The sequence below is a fragment of the Tiliqua scincoides genome, chromosome 8, assembly GCF_035046505.1.
Source record: "Tiliqua scincoides isolate rTilSci1 chromosome 8, rTilSci1.hap2, whole genome shotgun sequence".
Lineage (NCBI taxonomy): Eukaryota > Metazoa > Chordata > Lepidosauria > Squamata > Scincidae > Tiliqua > Tiliqua scincoides.
Genome location: NC_089828.1, coordinates 55,523,255 through 55,545,250, shown reverse-complemented (window position 1 = coordinate 55,545,250; position 21,996 = coordinate 55,523,255). Strand labels below are relative to the sequence as shown.

General features: G+C 48.2%; 1 protein-coding gene across 2 annotated transcripts in view; it reads left to right on the top strand.

Annotated features, from left to right (window-relative positions):
- Positions 1–21,996, top strand: part of AUTS2 (activator of transcription and developmental regulator AUTS2) — a 656,992-nt gene that overhangs the window by 241,845 nt on the left and 393,151 nt on the right. For both annotated transcript variants that reach the window (XM_066636105.1, XM_066636104.1), the window contains exon 4: positions 16,609–16,710. In XM_066636105.1, the coding sequence (XP_066492202.1) occupies positions 16,609–16,710 (102 nt within the window). The remainder of the gene's footprint in view (positions 1–16,608; positions 16,711–21,996) is intronic.

The window sequence follows — 21,996 nt, the reverse complement described above, 5'->3', positions numbered from 1 at the left end:
TTGCCCTTTGCCAGCAATTGAAAATAATGCACCATTCAAATTTTAGTTGTTTGGGTTCCTTTCTGTTCTGCTTGGACCTTTGCCCGCCTTGTTACGAGTTCTTTAGAGAAATGAAATGCAGGAGTCACTTAGAGAAAGGGATGGCTATTTTCCAAGATCTCTCCACCCCCTTCCGCTCTTAAGCGAGGGCTCTGGAGTTGGTATATAAGTCCTCTCCCCTGGTTCCACTTAAATAAGTGAGCTGACAGCATAATAGGTTTCTAGAAAAGAACTGGCAATGGTTTCTTCTGTTTGATGTTGCAAATGCCCAACCCCTTGGGGGAGATCAGGAGGGAAATGGGAAAAGGAAAATATGAACCTGAGATGGGGAGGCAAACTTAGAATGTTGTAGGGTTAAGAAGAGAGAGAGAGAGAGAGAGAAGAAAAAAGAACTGTGCTGGGCCAGCCAAAAGGCTGTCTGATTCTGTAATCTGTTTCCCATTCTGGTCAACCAGATACTTCTGGGAAGCTCACGAACAGGAGACGAGGGCCTGTTCCATTCCTGCCTGCCATCACTCTCCCACAACTGGTATTCAGAGACATTCTGCTGGAATGCGACACAACGAACTGGTCAATTTGCCCTCCCTGAACTTGCCAAGTTCCCTTTGAGAGCATTTTGAGTGAGCGGCCATTGCTAAATTTTGTGGCAATGAGTTCCACAGGCCACTTACGTGCTCTGTGACAAAGTGCCTCCTTTGGTCAATCCTAAATCTCCCAGCAGCCGTTTTCAGTGAATGAACCCAAGTTGTAGTCTTGTGTGAAACAGGGAAAAAAGCCTCCCCCCCTTTTATAACAGTAAGCCTCATTCCTGTTCTCCTTAACCATCTTTTCATATATTAAAAAGTGACTCTTGGCTCCTAGAGGAGGTGCTGCAGCCCCTTAATCGTGTCAGTTGTCCACCAGAAGTACATCTAGTGTATGCCACTTTTTGTAGGTGGTGAAATGAGAGGAGGGGTGTGTTCAGCAGTACCCTGGCTTGATCACTGTCTTCTTAGAAGTCTAAAGCCATTAAAAACATTTTTGGGATGGAACATGTTTCTCCTACAAGAGATAGTGCAGCCACTGTAGCCTAACGCAGCCCTGAAGCTGAGTTTCCCCCCTTCCTTTACACAAGCTCTAACATCCCCCCTCCTTGGAACCAAGCTCCATAAAATGTAGTACAAAAATAAAACACCAAGGAAGACTCGCTTCCAAGTAAACCATAAACGCCTCTAAACAAAACACAACAAAATAAAATAAATAGAACAAGTTCTGATGGTAGAATGCCAGAAGGGAAGTGCTTTCCATTCTATTGTGCAGAGGGCCTTCAGTGCAGTGGCTTATCTTCAATGCAGTGAACTCCTCGCTCTTGGGGAACATGGTCCCCCCCACTTAAAATGGAGGTAGCTGATCTGGAAAAACTGAGACAGGCAGAGAGGTACATGGATGAGACCTTCATGGGTGAGACCTTCAAGGGTGTGATAGAAGCAGAGGTGTATCTAATGGCCCAGATGCCTTGGTCAGTGACGTCACATCGTCACTTTATGTTGTGATGTCACTCCTGGGTCCGCCCAGAGAAGGAGGAGGCACTTCACCACCTGGATGCCTCCCCCGTTCCTTCTCCTGTGGGGGCTCCCCTTTGAAGGAGTGCCCTTTCAAGTGGGAGCATCCACAGAAGGGGCAGCAGCTAGATTAGAAGTGGCCGCCACCAGTGTCTCCTTCTCTTGAGAACTCAGAAGCCAGAGAAGAAGAGGCGCTAGTGGAGGGAGGGGAAAAAAGTGTCCTCCTTGGTGTAGTGCCTGGGGCAGGTGCCCATCAGGCTCCACCGTTGTTATGCCTTTGGATAGAGGCATCCCACTCCTAAGTTCATAACTGACCAAATTGTCGGTGCCCCTAGACTTCATCCGATGTGGCCCTCAGGACCCAGATCCAGCAGCACTTTGTCTCTGAAGACCAAATACCAGTTGTGGGGTGGTGGGGGGGAGGTAACAGAGGAAGCATGTCTTTATCTCCTGCTGGTGGGCTTCCCAGAGGCAGCTGGTGGGCCACAAGGGAAGCAACCTTTATCCCAATCTAGCAGAGCTCATCTGAGTTTCTTATTTAGAACTCCATCATAGTTATGGGCCTCTGTTAACTGATTTGGTTAAGATGCAGCTTCTAAATCAAGACTGAACATCCGGTGGATTGGATTTCGCTTACCGCCCCCCACTGATTCTCATACCCAACTAATGATCTGATCAATCTTTCTGAAAAGCAGGAACAATTGTACCTGAGGAAAATCATGTCCTTTTCTTCTTTGAATATTGCAAATGCTGGAAGAATGAAAAGAGCTCCTTCCTAGCGACTCGGTGCGTGAGCATTTCCAGTCCAATCAGGGGATGCAAACTGCTCGTTGTAACTCTCTTGTTCAAGACCTGCCCAAGCATAGATGTGAATTTTGGTCTCATTTTTCTTAGTTCACAGGTAGGCCAAAGGTTGATCAGGATGTAGTAGTGTTGCTAGGGGATGTGGACCACACCGGGTAAAATTTGATGCATAATTTAATGCAGAATGCAACAAAATAAAGCATGTTGAAAATCTGTATTTTATCAACCAGGAAAGGTTTGTTTTGTTGCATTCTGCATTAAATTCCATATCAAATGCATATAACATGATGGTATTATTCAAAAGGTTTTCATGGTTTTGGCCACTAGTGTCAAGCTCAGGTTGTTGCCCCCCTAAAGTCAATTGCCTAGTACAATTGCTACCCCCTGTACCCCCTTAGCTCCGCTAATGAGCAACCCTAAGTAACTGCTTGAGCGTATCTGCTAATGAAGGACTATGGCTAAGACAGCAGTTTTTATGTGAGTTATGAGATCAGCACATGGCCTGACTTTGAAAGGAAGACATGGCTGGAGGTTTTATGGGTTGGGCACAAGGTAAAGATGCTTGGCGCCAAGAAAAAAAAACACCCTGAGCTTTGTAGCGATTAGCAGGGACCTGTTATAATTTCAGATTTTCTTTACAGTTTATAAATATGGGCCCATAAAAAAACAAGAAGCCCTGGAAATAAGGAAGCTGCGACTTTAAGCCATTAAGAAACCCAGTGGTTTGATAAAATAACAGGAAACAGACAATTTATTACGAGCAGCCCTGGTAGCTCTGGATTATCTATAAAATTTTTACGGCCCTCCCCGAGTGGCAAGAGACCATAAAACTTGCCGGAATGAGGGACTTGTTAATTTACTTGTTAAAGCAAATTAAAAATTTATAAGCGCTTTTAGGTAAATGAGATCTTCTCTCATTGCTGCCCTTGCGGGGTTCAGGAGTCCTCGGAGGGGAGAATATGGCTGCATGCGAGCATCACAGCAGAACAATAAAAAGCTATTAAATTGTTTCATTTTATGGAGATGGGGAAACACAGCTGTTGCCATGGTTTGTGGTGAGATACTGGGGTTGGTAGCAGGGCATGTCAAGTTTGTTTGTTTGCTTTGAAGGAGTAACATCCCCTCTCCTGAGCATATAGCAATTTCTGTTGGGCCACCTGGTGGGCCACTGTGAGATACAGGAGGCTGGACTAGATGGGTCTTTGGTCTGATCCAGTGGGTCATTTGGTGGGCCACTGTGAGATACAGGAGGTTGGACTAGATGAGCCTTTGGCCTGATCCAGTGAGGCTCTTCTTATGTTCTTATGCTTTTTCTTCCTTCAGGGCTTCCTTCCTGCTCTTTGGCCATTGGGCAGCCATCTTGGTCCCATAGCAGTTGAAAAGCAATTGCTGTTGAGTTCAACATGGGGAGGAAGGAAGTTGGACACCAGTAAGAGTGATGGGTGGATGCATGTGGAAACAATTCTCTTGGCCTGGTACAACCTGGTCTCTTTCTTTTCCCACCTTACCATAGGCCTAATCTAGTGTTTCTCAAGGTTTGTAGGACTGTTGGTGGATGTGAGCCTCCCACCAGCAGCATGGTTGTTTAAAAAAAAAAAAAGATGCTGTGCCTTGACAATTTTAGCACATTGTCAGTGTGCTGTGAGATGAAAAAGGCTGACAATGAATGGGCTAGATAGACCCATGATCCGACACAGATTAAGTAGTTTCAAATAAGCCTCAGGAGCATATTTAATTCAGTGCTAAGTCATGTGTTTCATCAGAAGCATCTGTTGCTCCGTGGTCATGCTTTTCTTGCGGAAAGCCTCAGGTTCCACCCCCTGGAATCTTCAAGTGGAGCTTGGAAACACCCCTGTCTGGAAGACCTGGAGAGCCTGTGCCAGTCAGCATAGACATGGGATAAGGCATCTTTTGTTCCTAGACTGATCCTTCATCCATTCAAGATGCCATTCCTAATGTACAGCTGGAGGGATTAGATGGCTTGTCCCTGGCAATTCCAGGAAATCTCCTTGATATCCCAAGCAGTAGTAACTTTGATGAACACCACCCAACGTTCCTGTCTCACCCGAGCAAAAGGGATTGTATATCAGGTCATAAAGGTAGGATTTTTGGTTGCCTTTGATGATGTTCTCGTCCACATGGTTTCCATCACGAGGCCTTTGTTGGCTTTTTTTTTTTTCTTACTACAAATTTTGGGTTTAGCTAAACTGAATTTAAGGACCCCTTTCTGAAATATCAGCATTGTTCCTCCCCTACCTTTGCCCCCAAAAACCTAATAAAAAGAGACATGGCACCATTACAAGGGGGTTAATCCATGCATTTCAAAAAGAAGACATAATTATGAGTGGAGTTCCTTTCTGAAACCCCAGCTTATACGTACACATCAAAGCCAACCGAGGGGTATATTTATGCCCCGTGGTATGGATGGCCTCTGTGAGCACAAGTGACGCATCCTGCTGATTGCTGATTGAAAACAGTTGTTAATTCTCTACTCCGCTAAATTCCAAGTGGGGGGAAAGAAGCCCTCCTTTTGTTAACAAAGAACAGATTGGAAAGAACCAAGTCCTTACTGTGTGGAAATTAATGGCAGATGCCTAAGCTGATAGTTAAAATGTTTCATTAGATGCTAATGTCTTGCTGTGTTTTTAATTGTTCAGAAATTAGCCTCTAGAATATTAAAACCATCTGTTTGTTATCATGATGAAACAGAATACTTAAATAGTTATTAATTTTGTGGGGCTTGTTTTTTCCCCCCAACCCCTCCCTTCCTTGTCTGCAAAACTTTGATCTGTTGAGATCTCACGGAATTTTGGCAGTGTAAGAAGGGGGGTGGGTGGGATTTAAAACACCTTGGTGCCCAAAAAGCTCTTCTCCCGACATGTACCACCCATATTTTGCATGCCTGCTTTCTTCGGTAAATTATGGCTCACAGAGGACAAGCTGACATTTTTTAATGCATGGTGGGGAATGTGCTAGAGCTTGCTGAGCCTGTACAATGGTTGATTTAAGGTGTAATATGGGACATTTTCGCCTGCTGGTGTTCTCTTTTGCAGTCCTGGTGGGCTCATTTGACGATGAAATCTATCCAGTGCTTGAGAAATGCTCATTGTTCATCCACCAATGAAGGTGGTCGTCGTCCCCCCCATCTTTCATGCTTGATGCTCCAGTAACTCTTGCTGTTAGTGATACGGGAACCCCCTCCTCCCTCCAAACTGTACTTGGCCACTAATTAGACTCTTGGAGTCGTAATGGGGAATTGCAAGGTACGATGCATTACATTGTGCTTTACTGGCTTGGCATGCAGTGTCAGGTGCAAGCTCTGGTACCTCCAGGTGGAAGCAGGCAATACCTTTCTCTGAAATCCCTGAAAGCTACTGTCGGTCAGTGTAGGCCAGCATTTCTTAAACTGTGGGTCAGGACCCACTAGGTGGGTCATGGGCCATTTTCAGGTGGGGTCCATAGCACCTAGCTCAGCCCCCATTTGAAAAAGAGCTGAGAAACAGAGGGTACAGAGCTGCTGGGCTAGGCGGTGAGGGAGAGAGGCACTATGCTTTGCCCTGAATAGGTGACAAGACAGGACACCGGAGAGCTGTGTGGTTGGAAAATGATCCAAGTCTGTCTTGGATCCGAGCTGGAATGTGTGAATTCTGAGCCATGTAAAATAACAGCACAAGCATGCTACGTAATGGGACCTTTGACTGATGGTGCCTTTTAGGTTTGAAGCCTCAACTGATGATGTCATTTCCAGCCATGACATCACTTCCAGCTTAATGACATCGCTTCTGGTGGGTCTCATTAGACTGTCATTTTAAAAGGTGTGTCCCAGGGCTCAAAAGTTGAGACCCACTGGTGTAGGCGATAGTGGACTGGAGGGGCTGTCTGGGGTCAGTGTTGCTGCCCCCATCTTTTTGTCAACCATGCCTCCTGGGAGAGTTTGCCATCACCATGTTCAGCCATTGAACCCTGTGCCCGGGTCACCTATACCAGCATTTCTCAAACTGTGAGTTGCAATTTTTGTGGGTCACATGATACTACCTGCTGCCTCACCCAGTTTTCCGGGTCACAGAACCTTTTTTTTTAAAAAAAAAAACAACAACAAAAAACATGCATGGTGGTTTGTCCCATGCTAGACCTCATCATGTTGTGTTCTTGTTGACAAAAACACACTTGTCAATGAGAATGCAACAAGACGAGGCCTGGAATGGGCCAAAAGACTACCCCACAGAGGCTCGATACAGTAATACAGGAAACCAAACACACCCCAAAGTCTCTCTAAAACCTTTTAAATATAGAAAATCATTGCAGAAAATTAGCATCATCGCATTTAGGCTCACACTATAATGGCAAGTGTCCTGCGTGTACCAAAACTGGCTTCTGCAGCAGCTGTAGTACCGGAGCGGTGCCCCCTGAGTTCCTATACACTCCTCCATGGTAAACAGATCTACAAGCCAAAGAGCTTCTCTAGCAGGCCAGTGTCCTCCAAGATTCGGCACTGTGTTGGTCCTGTATGCAGTCCTTGGCCTGGCACATATGGCTTGTGGTAGCGGCCACTGCTGTGAGCCCGAGTAATGCCCCCAGCATCCCATGTGGGTAGCAAATCTAGGTGAGAGTGGGAAAGGTAAGATTCCAGGAAATGTTTGGGCCTCTTCTTTTGGTTCCTGGGCCCCCTTTTTGAACCCAGGTACAAAATACGCCCTGCACAACTCCTCTCACGGGCTCTCTCCATGGATAAGCAAATCACAGGAACAGAGTGCATGGAGACAAGGGAGAAAAAAGACACTCTTTTCCCTCTCACATAATACCAGAAGCAGGGGACATCCACTAAAATTGAGCATTGGGAGAGTTAGGACAGACAAAAGAAACCATATCTTTACCTGGCGTGTCATTAGTCTGTGGAACTCCTTGCCACCGGAAGTGGTGATGGCATCACTCCTAGATGCCTTTAAGAGGGGATTGGACAGATGTCTGGAGGAAAAGTGCACCACAAGTTAAAAGTCATGATAGGTATGTGCAAGCTCCTGGTTTTAGAGGTAGGCTACCTCAGAATGCTGGATGCAAGGGAGTGGTACCAGGATGCAGGTCTCTTGTTGCTTGTGTGTTCCCTGAGCTATCTAGTGGGCCACTGTGAGGTGCAGGAAGCTGGACTAGATGGGCCTTTGGCATATGTTCTTAAGCCACCTGGAAAGCTTTCTTTCAAAGGTGGGTACCTAAATGATAAACGGAATCCGCCGCGGAGGGGAGAATCTGTACTGTTTCTGCAGAGACGACCACTGCAAAGCTGACACAAAGTCATAGAAGAAATTGCATATCCTCATTGCGAGATGAAAGTGGAAAAGGCTGGAAGGCGACCCGCTAAGAGGCGTAGGGAACTGAGTGCTTTCAGCAATTGCGACAAATGAAGTGTATTTTGGTGTGCTTGAAAGGCTGAATTGCAACAAAGTATAGGCTTCCGCTGACCCTTTGCATTCTGATGGCTGCACAGTGAGCAATATTGCTGTTAAAATTACACCTTGCCATGCGCGCGCCACGGCATCCATCAGTCCCTCTTGCCACTTCGGTGTTGTGGAGCTGCAAGCAGAGAGCCCCAAGCCCCGTCAAAGAACAGGAGAAGAGCAAAGTTTGGTACCCTCTTGATTCTCCCACCTTTCGACTTTGACCCCGGCACCCGCCAAAGAAAGACAGGAGACCGAGGCTTGGATTTAATGGACCACTTTTATTAATTTACAACAAAACTCTGCAGCAGGGCTAACTGAAGGCACCCCTAAAACCCTTCCTGCGTGTGGGTTCCTAAGAGGCAGAAATGGTCCTGGCTCTCTACACCCCCCAATCTTGTAGGGCAGTGTTTCTCAAATTGTGAGTCGGGAACCACTAGGTGAGTCGCGAGCCGATTTCAGGTGGGTCCCCATTCATTTCACTATTTTATTTTTTAATATATTAGACTTGATGCTGCCCTGGTATGTGACTGCATTTGGGGAAATGTGACAAACCTGTACTTTTAACAGGCTACTCTGTATATGCTTTGAACGATGATAATAGATGGGACTTACTCCTGGGTAAGTGTGGGTACGATTGCAGCCCAGGATTGTTAAAACTCTTCCTGCCTGATGATGTCTCTTCTGGTCCTGACATCAGTTCCAGTGGGTCCTGACAGATTCTCCTTCTAAAAAGTGGGTCCCGGTGTTAAATGAGTGAGAACCAGTGTTACAGGGTATCCACGCGACTCTAGGTGTCACTCAATGAGTTGCTGAGCTCAACCTAAACCTTAAATGAAATCCCAACACCGCCACCCCACCCCCCCAATGCCAGTCTGGGGTAGGCAAAAAGGCTACTTTCCAATTAGGATGGTAGCAAAAAATTCCTGCCCGGCCCTCATTGAGTGGCCAGCTACTGTCAGACTAGCTAGAGGGCGGATGAGCAGGGTCGCTGGCTGGGAATGGACTGAGCACTCCTTGGCGCACATGAGAGCTCAGTTCCTGCCTCCCCCAGGTAAAACAGCCAATCAGCTGCAGCCTCGCCCTCGAGGTTGGGGGCGGGACAGTTTGCCACTAGCGCACCACAAGGTGTGCAAACGGCATTTCTTCCGGGCTACATGGAACTCCTCTTTTAGTATTTGCTAAGTTTGTTCCAGCGCAAAGTTCTTGTCTGCATCCTCTCGGAAAAGTGATGTCAAAGAAGTGAAATTCAAAGCCAACTTCAGGGTTCCCCCCCCCCCCAGGAGAAACCTCTGGGGATTCCAAAGGGAAATGAAATGAGTTTCCATAAGATGAAGGGCATTTCTCAAAGGGTTTATGCATCTCCCTAGTCTGGGATTAGTCTCCTTTGCAATCACAGCCTTGGTCTTTATCAGTTGATTGGAGCCATTCTGCTATCACAGAGGTGGCCGTCTTAGGCACACTCACCTGGAAGGAAGTCCCATTTAACACAGTCAGATTCACTTCATAGGACTGTGTGCAATTTTTCTCACCAGCAGTTCCAAAGCTTCCTGTGCTGAAGGCTGTAGGGCACCACATGCCCTCCCCAATTTGCACATGTCCACTCCCATTCTTCCCTCTACACTTCCTGTACTTGAATGGAAAAAAGAAAAATGGAGCAGAAAAGAAGTGCAGAAAATCACCTGGGAGATGCTGCTCCCCATTGCTGATCTGCAGGTATGCACTGCTTACTGATGGGCATCCATTCCGAAAACCCCACGGTTAGGCACATTGGTCATTGCCTGTACAAGATGGCATTATCTCGTGGTCTTGTGTGTTCCCTGAGACATCTGGTGGGCCACTGTGAGATACAGGAAGCTGGATTAGGTGGGCCCTGGGCCTGATCCTGCAGGGCTCTTATATTCTTAACTGCTAATGGCTGGTGGCCTCCACCTCAGAATGCCTTGTGGCAACCCTTTAACATCTCACAATGCCTGGCAGAGCCAGAAGGCTGGAAAGAATGCAGCTATCTGTGTTCCTTCCTGAGAAAGCACCAATGAAAATCACCCAGATGGTTGAGCTGGCGAGGAAGGACCGTTGATTTGGCAAGGAAGCTAGGCCCGTGAATTTGGCAGGACCCACAATTGGCTATGCCGAGAGTTGCTACTTGGCACATTCCTGTATTCTCTTCTTTCTTTTCAAATCTAACCTGTGCAGGAGAAGGAAGAGGAATGGTTTCAGAGGAGCTGGATAGAGGGGGATGGTGAAGGAGGCTGGGGGTGGCCCATCCCTTTCTTTCCTCCACCGGAGGCAGCCCCCATAGAGGAACCAGCTCCATTTTTTTTTCTTTGCATTTTGTGATTTAGGCAAGTCACACAAGAGTTGGTAAAGACTTCCACATCTGTGGGAGTGACATAGAGGTAGTGGTGTCCCAAGGGGGGTGTGGGCCGCACCAGGTCATGCACACGGGGAGGGGAGGGTGACCCCACTGCTTGCCCAAATTTTAAAAAATCTTGGTATTCTCGAATAATACCATCATGTTATATATCAATCGATGCGTAGTTTCATGCAGAATTCAATGAAACAAACTGCATTTAAATATTTCTATTCTATCAAAAGTTATAGCCAAAAAAACCCAGCAGGGGTGAGGTGATAATATATCACCACGCCCACTCCCCAGGCATTACCCCGCCCACTGCATGGGAGGGGGTCCATCATGGGGGTGACATGTTGGCCTCCCGCACCGGGTGACACAAACCCTGGTGACGGCACTGTATGGAGGAATACGGTCGAGGGGGATGCTGCCCAAGAAAGCAGTGCGGGGTGTAGGGGCCTCCCCCTGGAGGGGCATGGAACAGGCTTGTTCCTCCCCAGGGAGGCCTCACATTGGCTGGAGGGAGAGGGGGTTCCAGCACCTTTGTCCTCCTCCCTAGCAGAGCTGCCAAACCTGGCCTAGGAGCAGGAGCTGTTCACCTCATAGCTCCCTGCTTCACACTGCCTGCCTCTCATCCCTGGCCTCACTGTTTTATGGAGCAAGCCCACCCCCTTTGGCCCCTCCCCTTCCTCCAGGTGGGCAGAAAAGGCCTCTCCTGTTCCTGGCTTGTTTCCTTCAGTGAACCTTGTTTGCCCGGCCAGCCCCCTCTGGCTGGTTGAGGTGAGCCAACCCGCTTTGCCCCCTTTGGGGGCAGTGAAGCCTCCCCACCCTGGGCAGGGGGTGCCTGCTCCCAGGTAAGTCGGGCGTCAGGGCATTTGGAAGGAGCCCCGACATGGGGAAAGGGTGGATACTTGCTCATGGCCCTCAAATAAATATTTCATGTTTTTAAAAAGACCCCGGACTAAATGAGGCTTTGAGGGCTGAGCCATTAACTTGAAAACATAATACTATTTTAAGCCATTTAGCTGTCTGGCGGTATAAATTATTCAAGTTGTGGAAGTTGGCTTGTGGTTGACTTACAAGGAGATAATAGGGAAGTTGCCGCTGTAATGACAAAAACAGGGGCGAGATCAATCAGATCGGAGATGTCGAACACTGAACAGCGGCAATTAGGCGGCAATCAAGGGCAATTGCACTGATCGTCGGTGCCCTTTTAACACCGATCGCCCAAACCCGGAGAGCAAAGCGGAATACGTCTGCTGCTGTTTTGTCAAGGGCTGCAGCTCCTCTGCGGTCTCTGCTGCAAGTGTGGACTGGGTGAAGATCTCCTTGCATCAAGGGAAGGGTTGAAGAAAGGCCCTACTGGATGTCTCAATCAAACGTGTGCGTGTTCAACATGCAGCAAGATCTGAGCACGAATGGCTTGAGAAGAAAATCCAGTTTGGATTTTTTTTTACATAGCCAGTTCTGGTGGATTGCGACCTCTTATTCATGTACCTACTTATTCGTATGCAAGAAATGAGTCAGGGTATGCTTACAAACTAGCCTGGAACATTTAATCCTCTCCTCCAGTGGTTCCCAAACTCACTGACGACATGGTGTCCCCACAGCGTTTTCCTGGCTCAGCTGGTTGCCACCATCTTGGTTTTCATGAGATTCATGATGGCAGTGCTCAAATCTTATAAGATCTCACAAGATCTAAGACAGCAGCACCCAAATCTCATGAGATTTTGCAAGGTCCGAGATGGGGACACGCAAATCTGATGAGATCCAAGATGGTAGAGCCCATGAGAACAGCCAATGAGGTCATTCCCTGTGACACACACTTTGGGAACCCATGTTCTACTCCCATGTGAACATATAGGAAGCCTGGAGCATACAGACATCTCTGTGACTTCTACTGAGTTGTCTGACTGGTTCATCTCGCCCAGTACTGGCCACTTCGATCTGACAGTGACTCTCCAGAGGTCTTTTGCAGCCCTGCTGCTGGAGCTTCTTTCAACTGGTTAGAACCAGGGATGTTCCACTGGAAAGCATGAGCTGTGCCACTGAACTGTGTCCCCCACTAAGGAGCCAGAACCAGGAATTGATTTTTAGTACAAAAACAGACGGGGCTTTTGCCCTTCTTTTGCCCTTTTGGAAGGGCTTTTGCCTTTCCTGTGGGCTTCTGAGATGCATCTGATTGGCCACCATGGACAGCTGACCTTTGTCTCTTGTGTTTTATCTATGTACTACCCACCCATGGAGTTAGCCACTGGAGTTACAGGCTAGCACAATGTTCTAAACCAGGGGTGCCCAAACCCTCGCCCTGGGGCCACATGCGGCCCTCGAGGCTTCTCAATGCGGCCCTCAGGGAGCCCCCAGTCTCCAATGAGCCTCTGGCCCTCCAGAGATTTGTTGGAGCCTGCACTGGCCCAACGCAACTACTCTCAGCGTGAGAGCGACTGTTTGACCTCTCGCATGAGCTGTGGGATGAGGACTCCCACCACCGCTTGCTGTTTCATGTCTGTGATGCAGCAGAGTCAGCAAAGGAAAGGCCAGTCTTGCTTTGTGCAAGGCCTTTTATAGGCCTTGAGCTATTGCAAGACCTTCATTCATTCATATAAGTTCATCTTTAATATATTCATTTATATAAACTTATGCAAATTTATTCAAATTTTAAATGTAAATTAATTCTTTTTTATCCCCGGCCCCTGACACAGTGTCAGAGAGATGATGTGGCCCTCCAGCCAAAATCTTTGGACACCCCTGTTCTAAACTGTAGGTCAGAACCCACTAGGGGCCCATTTTAGGTGAGCCCCCATTCATTTCAGTATATTAGACTTGATGCTCCCATGATACGTGACTGCATTTGGGGGAACGTGACAGATCTGTACTTTTAACAAGCTGCTGCGTATGGACAGATTAGCAACTGCTTGGGAGGGTTAGGAGTTTTCTTCTTTATTTAAACCAAAAATTAAACTTATACTTATTGTCAAGTATGACCCTAAGTTATAGCCCCAAAACCAAAGGGGTGGGGCAATGTACATCACCACACCCCTCAGCCAGGGTGTTGCCCTTCCCACTGCATGGGAGGAGATCTATCATAGGGGTGACGCACTGGTCTCCTGCACTGGGTAACACAACCCCTGGTGACCCCACTACAAAAAACTGCTTGGGGAAAGAGAGTAGAAGTAGCAAAGGAACGTGAGCATAGTATCTGTGCCAACATTTGCTTCATTCCTCCAGAGTCCTGAGCTTGACCATCTTGGGCACTCTTCTGCTTTTCTGCAAATTGCATCTAGGCAAAAAAAAAGCCTGACACCTGCAAAGATTCTCTTGTCTTCCTCCAACCAGCTGGAACTGCCACCCCAGGGAAAGAAGTGAACAGAGAGTCAAGCTGAGCCATTCTCTAATGATGGAAAGTTGTGCCGCGCATATGCCTCCTTCTTGCCGTGCCTTGGGATACGGTGGGGGTTTTGTGAGGTCTTCGGCAGCAAACAACGGAAGCCGTGATCACATTTTTTTCCCCCTTCCCCTGGCTGAGTGTTAAAGCAGGTTAACAACATAATGAGATCAGATCCCCAGAGGCCACGGGACCTCTTGACATACAGCTTGCAATAGAAAAATGAGACCTTCCAGAAACAATGAGCAAAGGCTATTGATTTTATTAGCAGAGACCCGTCACTGGTTTCCACAGGTGGTGTGTTTCTTAATTGTCTGTCTTGCATCTGCAAAAGGGGGGCCAGTAGCAGAGCCCCAGGATTGAGCCAAATCCTTACAGGGTTTCTTGATTTTGAATCCTTTGTGTACGATGCCTTCAAATCTTTCATAATCCCAGTCTGCAATGCTAACCACACTTAGCTGGGAGTAAGCCCTGTTGACTATAATGGAACTGACTTCTGAGTAGAGGTGCATAGGATTGGGCTCTCGTCTCTGTTTCCATGATGAACTGTTGGCCAATAGCATAGCTAGAGGGGGTGCAAAGCATTGAATTTTGCAGGGAGCCTCACTGCACCATGCAAGTGGCCCTTTCCCCTCCCCTTCAGAGCCCTTCCGGGCCACTAGAGCAAAACAGTGGTGTATGCCTGGCTCCGGAGAGGGAGAGACCGCCAGCACAGCGCGGTGAGGCACTCTACAAAACATTTTGCTTTGCACCCCCTCTACGCTACTGCTGACACCACAATTCTAAAGTGCCAGTTGTTGACGCATTCTGCTTTCATACACCGTAAAGTGCTTTGCAACCGTGTCGTTGATTGTAGCACTGACGGAAAGCCCTGTGCTGGAGGGGGTGGGGTGTAATGGGGTGGGGGAGGGCAGATCAGGCCTGGGAGGGGGCGGCATCAGTGGTGCACACCGTGTGTTATTCCCCCTTCCCAGGCAAGATCCACGGACACTGGTCCGCTCAGATTTGCATTGGCAAATTAGCAGGTGCAGAATAGGGTTGACCCATTGCTGTGGCTGGGACTTTCCCCAGGGCAAGGGGACGTTTCAAGGGGACAAATGTCTCCTTGCCTTGAGGAGCTCTCCAGGCTACAGGCTTCCCCCACTGACCCCTGCTGCATTGGCGTGGGGAAATCCTTTTAGGATTAGTTGCCCAACCATAAGGGATAGCAACCCTTGAAACCCGTTGTGGGTAAGGATGATTCCCCCCCCCCATGTCCCCATTCAGTTTCTTTACTGTTTCGTATGTGTGTCCCACTCTTCTGGAATTCTACCTAAGAGAATCCCTCAAATTAATTCTCAAAGCCCGCTTTATTTTGTGACAGCTTTTCCATCTAATTGGCTAACGTTAATGCTGACTTGGAATGGATTTCCACCTAGTCCTAGATGATGAAAATCGGTGAGGCATCTCAATGAGTTGGAAGGGGGGCAATTTTGGTGAGTGGGGATGAAACACTATGAGGCTCTTGCTGATGACTACCACTTCTCAACCATCATTTTCCCTCCAGGACACCCCAGGTGTGACCCTACGATCAGGTCCTCCTACAGTTTCTCCTGCCCACCTTCTGTTCTCTTATTCCAGTTTCCACTTTTTTGCATTGTTTTTTAGGATTTTAATTGTGTACGTTGTTATATATTTTCTGTGTTTATGTTCTGGTTGTCCCTTTGGTGGGAGTGGAAGGTTGTGAATAAATATTTTAAATGAAACAAATAAATCCATGCGTCCTCCCAACATCTGAGCCACAAGCAGAGATGTGCAGAATCCCCCTGAGAAATTCCACTGACTGTATAGAAACTCATTCTGCATCCCTTGAAAACTCTCACATGCTTCTCCTTGGGTGGAAGGCCCAAATTCCCTTCCTCGTGCACTTCTTTGAAATTTCAGTGCCAAGACTTGTTAAAAGTTTTCATAACTTTTGATGGAGCCATTAAACTTACTTCTTTTTTCCCTTCCTCTGGGTGCTCATTGATAAAACAATACAAAATAGGAACCATGATATGACCCAGTGGTGTAGATAGAAGGGGTGTAAAGCACTAAGTTTTTCAGGGAGCCACGCTACAGCATGCAAGCTGGCCCTACCTCACCCCTTCAGAGCCATTCCGGGTGGGGGGAAGCAAAACAGAGGCAAATGCTCCCCTGCTCAGAATGGCTTCGACGGGGATGGGCAGCTTGCACGCTATGACGAAGCTCCCTGCAAATCTTTGTGCTTTGCACCCCCTCTAGCTACACCACTGATGTGACTTACGTAGGATGGCATCAAGATCCTTTCGGTGCTGTGTTTTACCAATATGCAAACTGGTAAAACACCACGCTTAACAAATCTCGATATGGTTATATGCACCTTACGATCTAGAAACCTAGAAAAGAAGTGCCTGAGGGGGGACATGATTGAGACATACAAAATTATGCAGGGGATGGACAGAGTGGATAGGGAGATGCTCTTTACACTCTCACATAACACCAGAACCAGGGGACGTCCACTCAAATTGAGTGTTGGGAGAGTTAGAACAAACAAAAGAAAATATTTCTTTACTCAGCGTGTGGTTGGTCTGTGGAACTCCTTGCCACAGGATGTGGTGATGGCATCTGGCCTGGACGCCTTTAAAAGGGGATTGGACAAGTTTCTGGAGGAAAAATCCATTACGGGTTACAAGCCATGATGTCTATGTGCAACCTCCTGATTTTAGACATGGGCTATGTCAGAATGCCAATGCAAGGGAGGGCACCAGGATGCAGGTCTCTTGTTATCTGGTGTGCTCCCTGGGGCATTTGGTGGGCCGCTGTGAGATACAGGAAGCTGGACTAGATGGGCCTATGGCCTGATCTAGTGGGGCTGTAAAAAAATAAAAATAAAATAAAAATCGCAGCAAAGAAAAAGAAAATCAAATGAGAACTGAGGCCTGTTGTATTTGCTTCATACACTACTGAAAAAGTACACCAAACAGACGATTTGCATGGATTTGTTCATCTTTTTCATTCATCTTTTGTGTCTTGTGTCTCCCCCTCGCCACGCAGCTCAAGCCAGGCCAGAACAGTTGCCGGGACAGCGACAGTGAAAGTGCCAGCGGAGAATCGAAAGGGTTCCATCGGAGCAGTTCCCGGGAGAGACTCAGCGATGTAAGTGAGACTTTCAAATTGCCCTGCCCAGAGTCTTCTGCAGTTGAAATGGTCACAATTCAGCCTAGTAAGGAATGAGTCAGGAACCGCTGGTCTTGCTAGGAGTCAACCACTGACTCATGACACAGGTTGTTGGTTGACAACACAGGTTGTTGGCTCTGTGGTTTTGGGATCTCTTGGGCAAGTCACCTTCACTGAGCCCCCAAGAGGCAAGGTGCATAAACTGGGGACTCCTTCATGCTCTCTCTTAGTCAAATGCAATTAGCAAACTGTTAGGCCCACCCTGGACTTCAAAAAGCCAAAAATATGAGAAGAGCCCCACTGAATCAGGCCAAAGGCCCATCTAGTCCAGCTTCCTGCATCTCACAGCGGCCCACCAAATGCCCCAGGGAGCACACCAGATAACAAGAGACCTGCAAGGCTTCCTGGGAATTGTAGTTAAGAACATAAGAACAGGCCCACTGAATCAGGCCAAAGGCCCATCTAGTCCAGCTTGCTGTATCTCACAGCGGCCCACCAAATGCCCCAGGGAGCACACCAGATAACAAGAGACCTGCAAGGCTTCCTGGGAATTGTAGTTAAGAACATAAGAACAGCCCCACTGGATCAGGCCAGAGGCCCATCTAGTCCAGCTTCCTGTATCTCACAGTGGCCCACCAAATGCCCCAGGGAGCACACCAGATAACAAGAGACCTGCAAGGCTTCCTGGGAATTGTAGTTAAGAACATAAGAACAGCCCCACTGGATCAGGCCAGAGGCCCATCTAGTCCAGCTTCCTGTATCTCACAGTGGCCCACCAAATGCCCCAGGGAGCACACCAGATAACAAGAGACCTGCAAGGCCTCCTAGGAATTGTAGTTAAGAACATAAGAACAGCCCGACTGGGTCAGGCCATAGGCCCACCTAGTCCAGCTTCCTGTATCTCACAGCGGCACACCAAATGCCCCAGGGAGCACAAAAGACAGCAAGAGACCTGCAAGGCCTCCTGGGAATTGTAGTTAAGAACATAAGAACAGCCCCACTGGATCAGGCCAGAGGCCCATCTAGTCCAGCTTCCTGTATCTCACAGTGGCCCACCAAATGCCCCAGGGAGCACACCAGATAACAAGAGACCTGCAAGGCTTCCTGGGAATTGTAGTTAAGAACATAAGAACAGCCCCACTGGATCAGGCCATAGGCCCACCTAGTCCAGCTTCCTGTATCTCACAGCGGCCCACCAAATGCCCCAGGGAGCACACCAGATAACAAGAGACCTGCAAGGCTTCCTGGGAATTGTAGTTAAGAACATAAGAACAGGCCCACTGAATCAGGCCAAAGGCCCATCTAGTCCAGCTTCCTGCATCTCACAGTGGCCCACCAGATGCCTCTGGGAGCATCCTATTGCCACTCCCTTGCACCTGGCGTTCTGAGGTAGCTCACTTCTAGAACCAGGAAGCTGCACAGTCCCATTTTGTCACCTGTGATGGACTTTTCCTACACAAATCTGTCCATTCCCCTTCTAAAGGCATCCCCTGTAGACCAGATGCCACACAGTGGCAATCCTGACCCTTTGCTGCCCAGGGCCAGGCCCACAAAATCCCCTGCCCCCGCCAGTCATGTCTGGAGGCCTTTTGGGGGCCATAGAAGCCGTGCGCCCTAAGGTACTGCAAAGCACAGTTTGAGAACCATTGCCTTAAGTCTAACAGGAGTCCTGCGCGTGATTCTTCTTCTGAAATAACGTCTCACTTGTCACTCTTTCATGCACACAGACCAGACGTTTTCACATTCATCTCTGTTGTGCTTCCTGGCAGTCGAAATCCTTATATACTTACTGCCCAGTCCTAAACCCCACCTTTGGTGCCAGTGCAGCCATGTTGGAAGAGTGCGCACTGCATCCAGTGGTGGGATGGGCAATTGGATCACCCGCAGGAGGTAAATAAAATGTTTTTAAGTGACCCCCAGTAGGCTGCTTGATTACCTGTGGGTCTTCTCAGACATATGCTAACCATTCTTCTGGCATATGTCAGAGGAGAGAAAGGGGGCAGCATGGCCTGGGCAAGAGGATAGGGTCCGTCCATGGTAGTGCATGAACACCGGTTCCGGCAGTGTAAGACACCAATCCAGACTGAACCTTAATTGCTCAATAAGTGCCCGTGTTTTCACTGTGGGGCTAAAAAAACCCAACTCTTTACAAACTTGCTATATGTTCAGAACATTTTCCAAAAGAGTGAATATGTGATTTTGGCTTCAGGACTGGAAAAATCAAACACATATTCGTGCCATCCCTAGAGTGAAGCAGTGTGAGAGATCCTGTTTACGCCTGTGTTTCTCGAGGTCACTTTTATACAGCAATAAACATGTTTTATTAATAACAACCATGGAAATGGAGCATACATGGAAAATCAAGATGATTAGCCTCACCATGTTATCAGGCGAAGGAAACCAAAATGCGTCGTTGCCGGAGGAGTCTCATATTAAATTGCTGCAGTATGCAGATCTCCCCGGAATAAGGCCCTCTGGAGGACACCATTCCTGGTCAAATTTTTAGGAGGCAGGACTGGTGGGAGACTTCAGCGCTTAACAGTCATTTCCTTCCTTCCTTCCTTCCTTCCTTCCTTCCTGCAGCCCAACTCATATGGCGTAGTTCAAATGTTGTACAGCAGCGGTTCTCAAACTCAATGTGCCCTGGCGGCGCCACAGCGATTGGATGCCACAGGCACACAGAGGCTTGTCTCCCTACTGGGGGGGATCAGCAAGCCTTGAAGAGGGCCTGGGAGGCCCCCAGCCCCCTTTACGTGTCTCCCCCAAGTGATTTATCACTCCGACGTGCAGGTCAGAGCAAATTCTGGTTATCAGAGCAATAAGATGCTTGGGGGAGACCCACAGAGGGGGCTGTGGGCCTCCTGGACCCTCTCCGAGGCTTGCTGACACCCCCAGGTAGGGAGACAAGTCTTTGGGTGCCCATGGAGCCATAATCACTGTGGCACTGCAGGGGGCACTCATTCCTGGGTTACTGCCCTTAAAGGGGAATGGCCTGTTTTTTGTTCCTATGGTGGGTTGCAACCCACCGCTTTGAGAACCAGTGTTGTACAGTATTTGTTTTGAAATTGCAAGTCCTTTCTTCCCCCCACCAACCAATATGAGGTCAGACAATGTGACTTCTAAGGAAGTAATTTTCTTGCCCCATGTTCTTGCCCCATAGTGTTTCTTGAATCCCTAGCAAGTATGCACTGCTGAAACAGAGACGCCTGCGTTGGCTCGGTCATGTCGTGAGAATGGATGATGGGCGGATCCCAAAGGATCTCCTCTATGGTGAACTCGTGCAAGGAAAGCGCCCTACAGGTAGACCACAGCTGCGATACAAGGACATCTGCAAGAGGGATCTGAAGGCCTTAGGAGTGGACCTCAACAGGTGGGAAACCCTGGCCTCTGAGCGGCCTGCTTGGAGGCAGGCTGTGCAGCACGGCCTTTCCCAGTTTGAAGAGACACTTGGCCAACAGTCTGAGGCAAAGAGGCAAAGAAGGAAGACCCATAGCCAGGGAGACAGACCAGGGACAGACTGCACTTGCTCCCGGTGTGGAAGGGATTGTCACTCCCGAATCGGCCTTTTCAGCCACACTAGACGCTGTTCCAGAACCACCATTCAGAGCGCGATACCATAGTCTTTCGAGACTGAAGGTTGCCTACAAGTTCTGAACCAATGCAAACTCCTAGTGTCCAGTGACTACTCAGAAACTTCCATCTATAAGGGTAGTTCCATTTTAGCCTCAGTCCTATCGACTTGGGGCTGAGGACTTTGGAAATTGAGGTCATGATAAGAGGTCAGGATTATTTCAATAACCCTGTAAGGCAGGTTAGCTCCCATACCAGTAACAGGGGTCTGAGGCTGCAATCCTATGCATACTTATCTGGGAGCAAGCTTCACTGAACTCAGTGGGAAATTTCTGAGTAGACACACATAAAATTGCAGTGTTTCACAGCGGACAGGTGCCTCTGGGAAGCCCACATGCGGGAAATGAAGGCACCCCAGTGGTGTAGCTAGAGGGGGGTGCAAAGCACTAAGTTTTGCAGGGAGCCTCACTGCAGCATGCAAGGGGTCCTTCCCCCTCCCCTTCAAAGCCATTCCAGGCAGTGAGACAGAACAGAGGAAGGAGGAGGGGCCCCTTGCATGCTGCAATGAGGCTCCCTACAAAACTTAGTGCTTTACACCCCCCTCTAGCTATGCCACTGAGGCACCCTCCTCTCCAACTGCCTTCCCCCTGCAACTGGAATTTAGAGTCAGGCTGTCTGTGAACCTGGAGGTAACATGAAGTATTATTGACTAGTGTCCATTGATAGACATTGTTTATGTCCTCTCATCCAAGCTAGGAACCAACAGTGTAAAATCCCAACCAATTGGCATCCTTAGATATGAGGGCATGGAAAAGAAAAAAAAAAAAACACCATGTATTCCAAACCATTTTTGTTCTTACCATGGGATATTTTTCTGGAAGTATCAGATAAGCTAGGAGAAATGATAGTTGTTCAGACCAAAGTCAAAACAAAAGTAATCTGGCTTGGCGTTTGTCCCCATGGTTGGGGTTTTGGAAAGATGGAGACTAGTGTTAAAATCACATGATTTTAACCCTGGTTGGGGGAGGGGGGAATTGGCGTGCGGGTAATTGCAACCCATACCCACCAAGGAAAAACCTGATCTGTTGGTGAGGTTGGCAGCATATCAGTGGATAACAATCCTTCACGTGTTCTGCCGGAGAAATTTAAGCTTGGTTTCTGCTGAAGCCTTGCAGTCTCCAGTGAGCAGTGCCACGTTGGCCAAGAGACATAATAAGCATGCGTGATGAGATAAGTATCTCACTAGCTAGCCTGGCTTGTGGAGGCCTCCAGACCTTTCTCAGATTCTTAAGTAAGATTTGACACACCCCTCCTGAGGAAGAAATATTGGGTTACTTCCCTGGGTAAGATGTATGATGTTTCTACCTACCACCATGAAAAACCACCCTGCCTTGGCGCATATTTTGGTATATAAGAGAGAATCATAATGTTATACAGTTGGAAGGGACCCGCACGGTCATCTAGATAGGTCCTCTACTCCCTGCCTGTAGCAGGAAATCATCCTAGAGCATCTCCAGCAGGTACATCCTGAGCCTCTGCTTGAAGATCTGCAGTGAGGGAGACTCCACCACCTCTCTTGGCAATCTCTTCCACTGCCGAACTGCCCTGACCCTCAGGAATTTATTCCTGATGACCATCCGGAATCTCCTCTCTAGCAGTGTTGACCCACTGGATTAAGTTCTACTCACAGAGGCA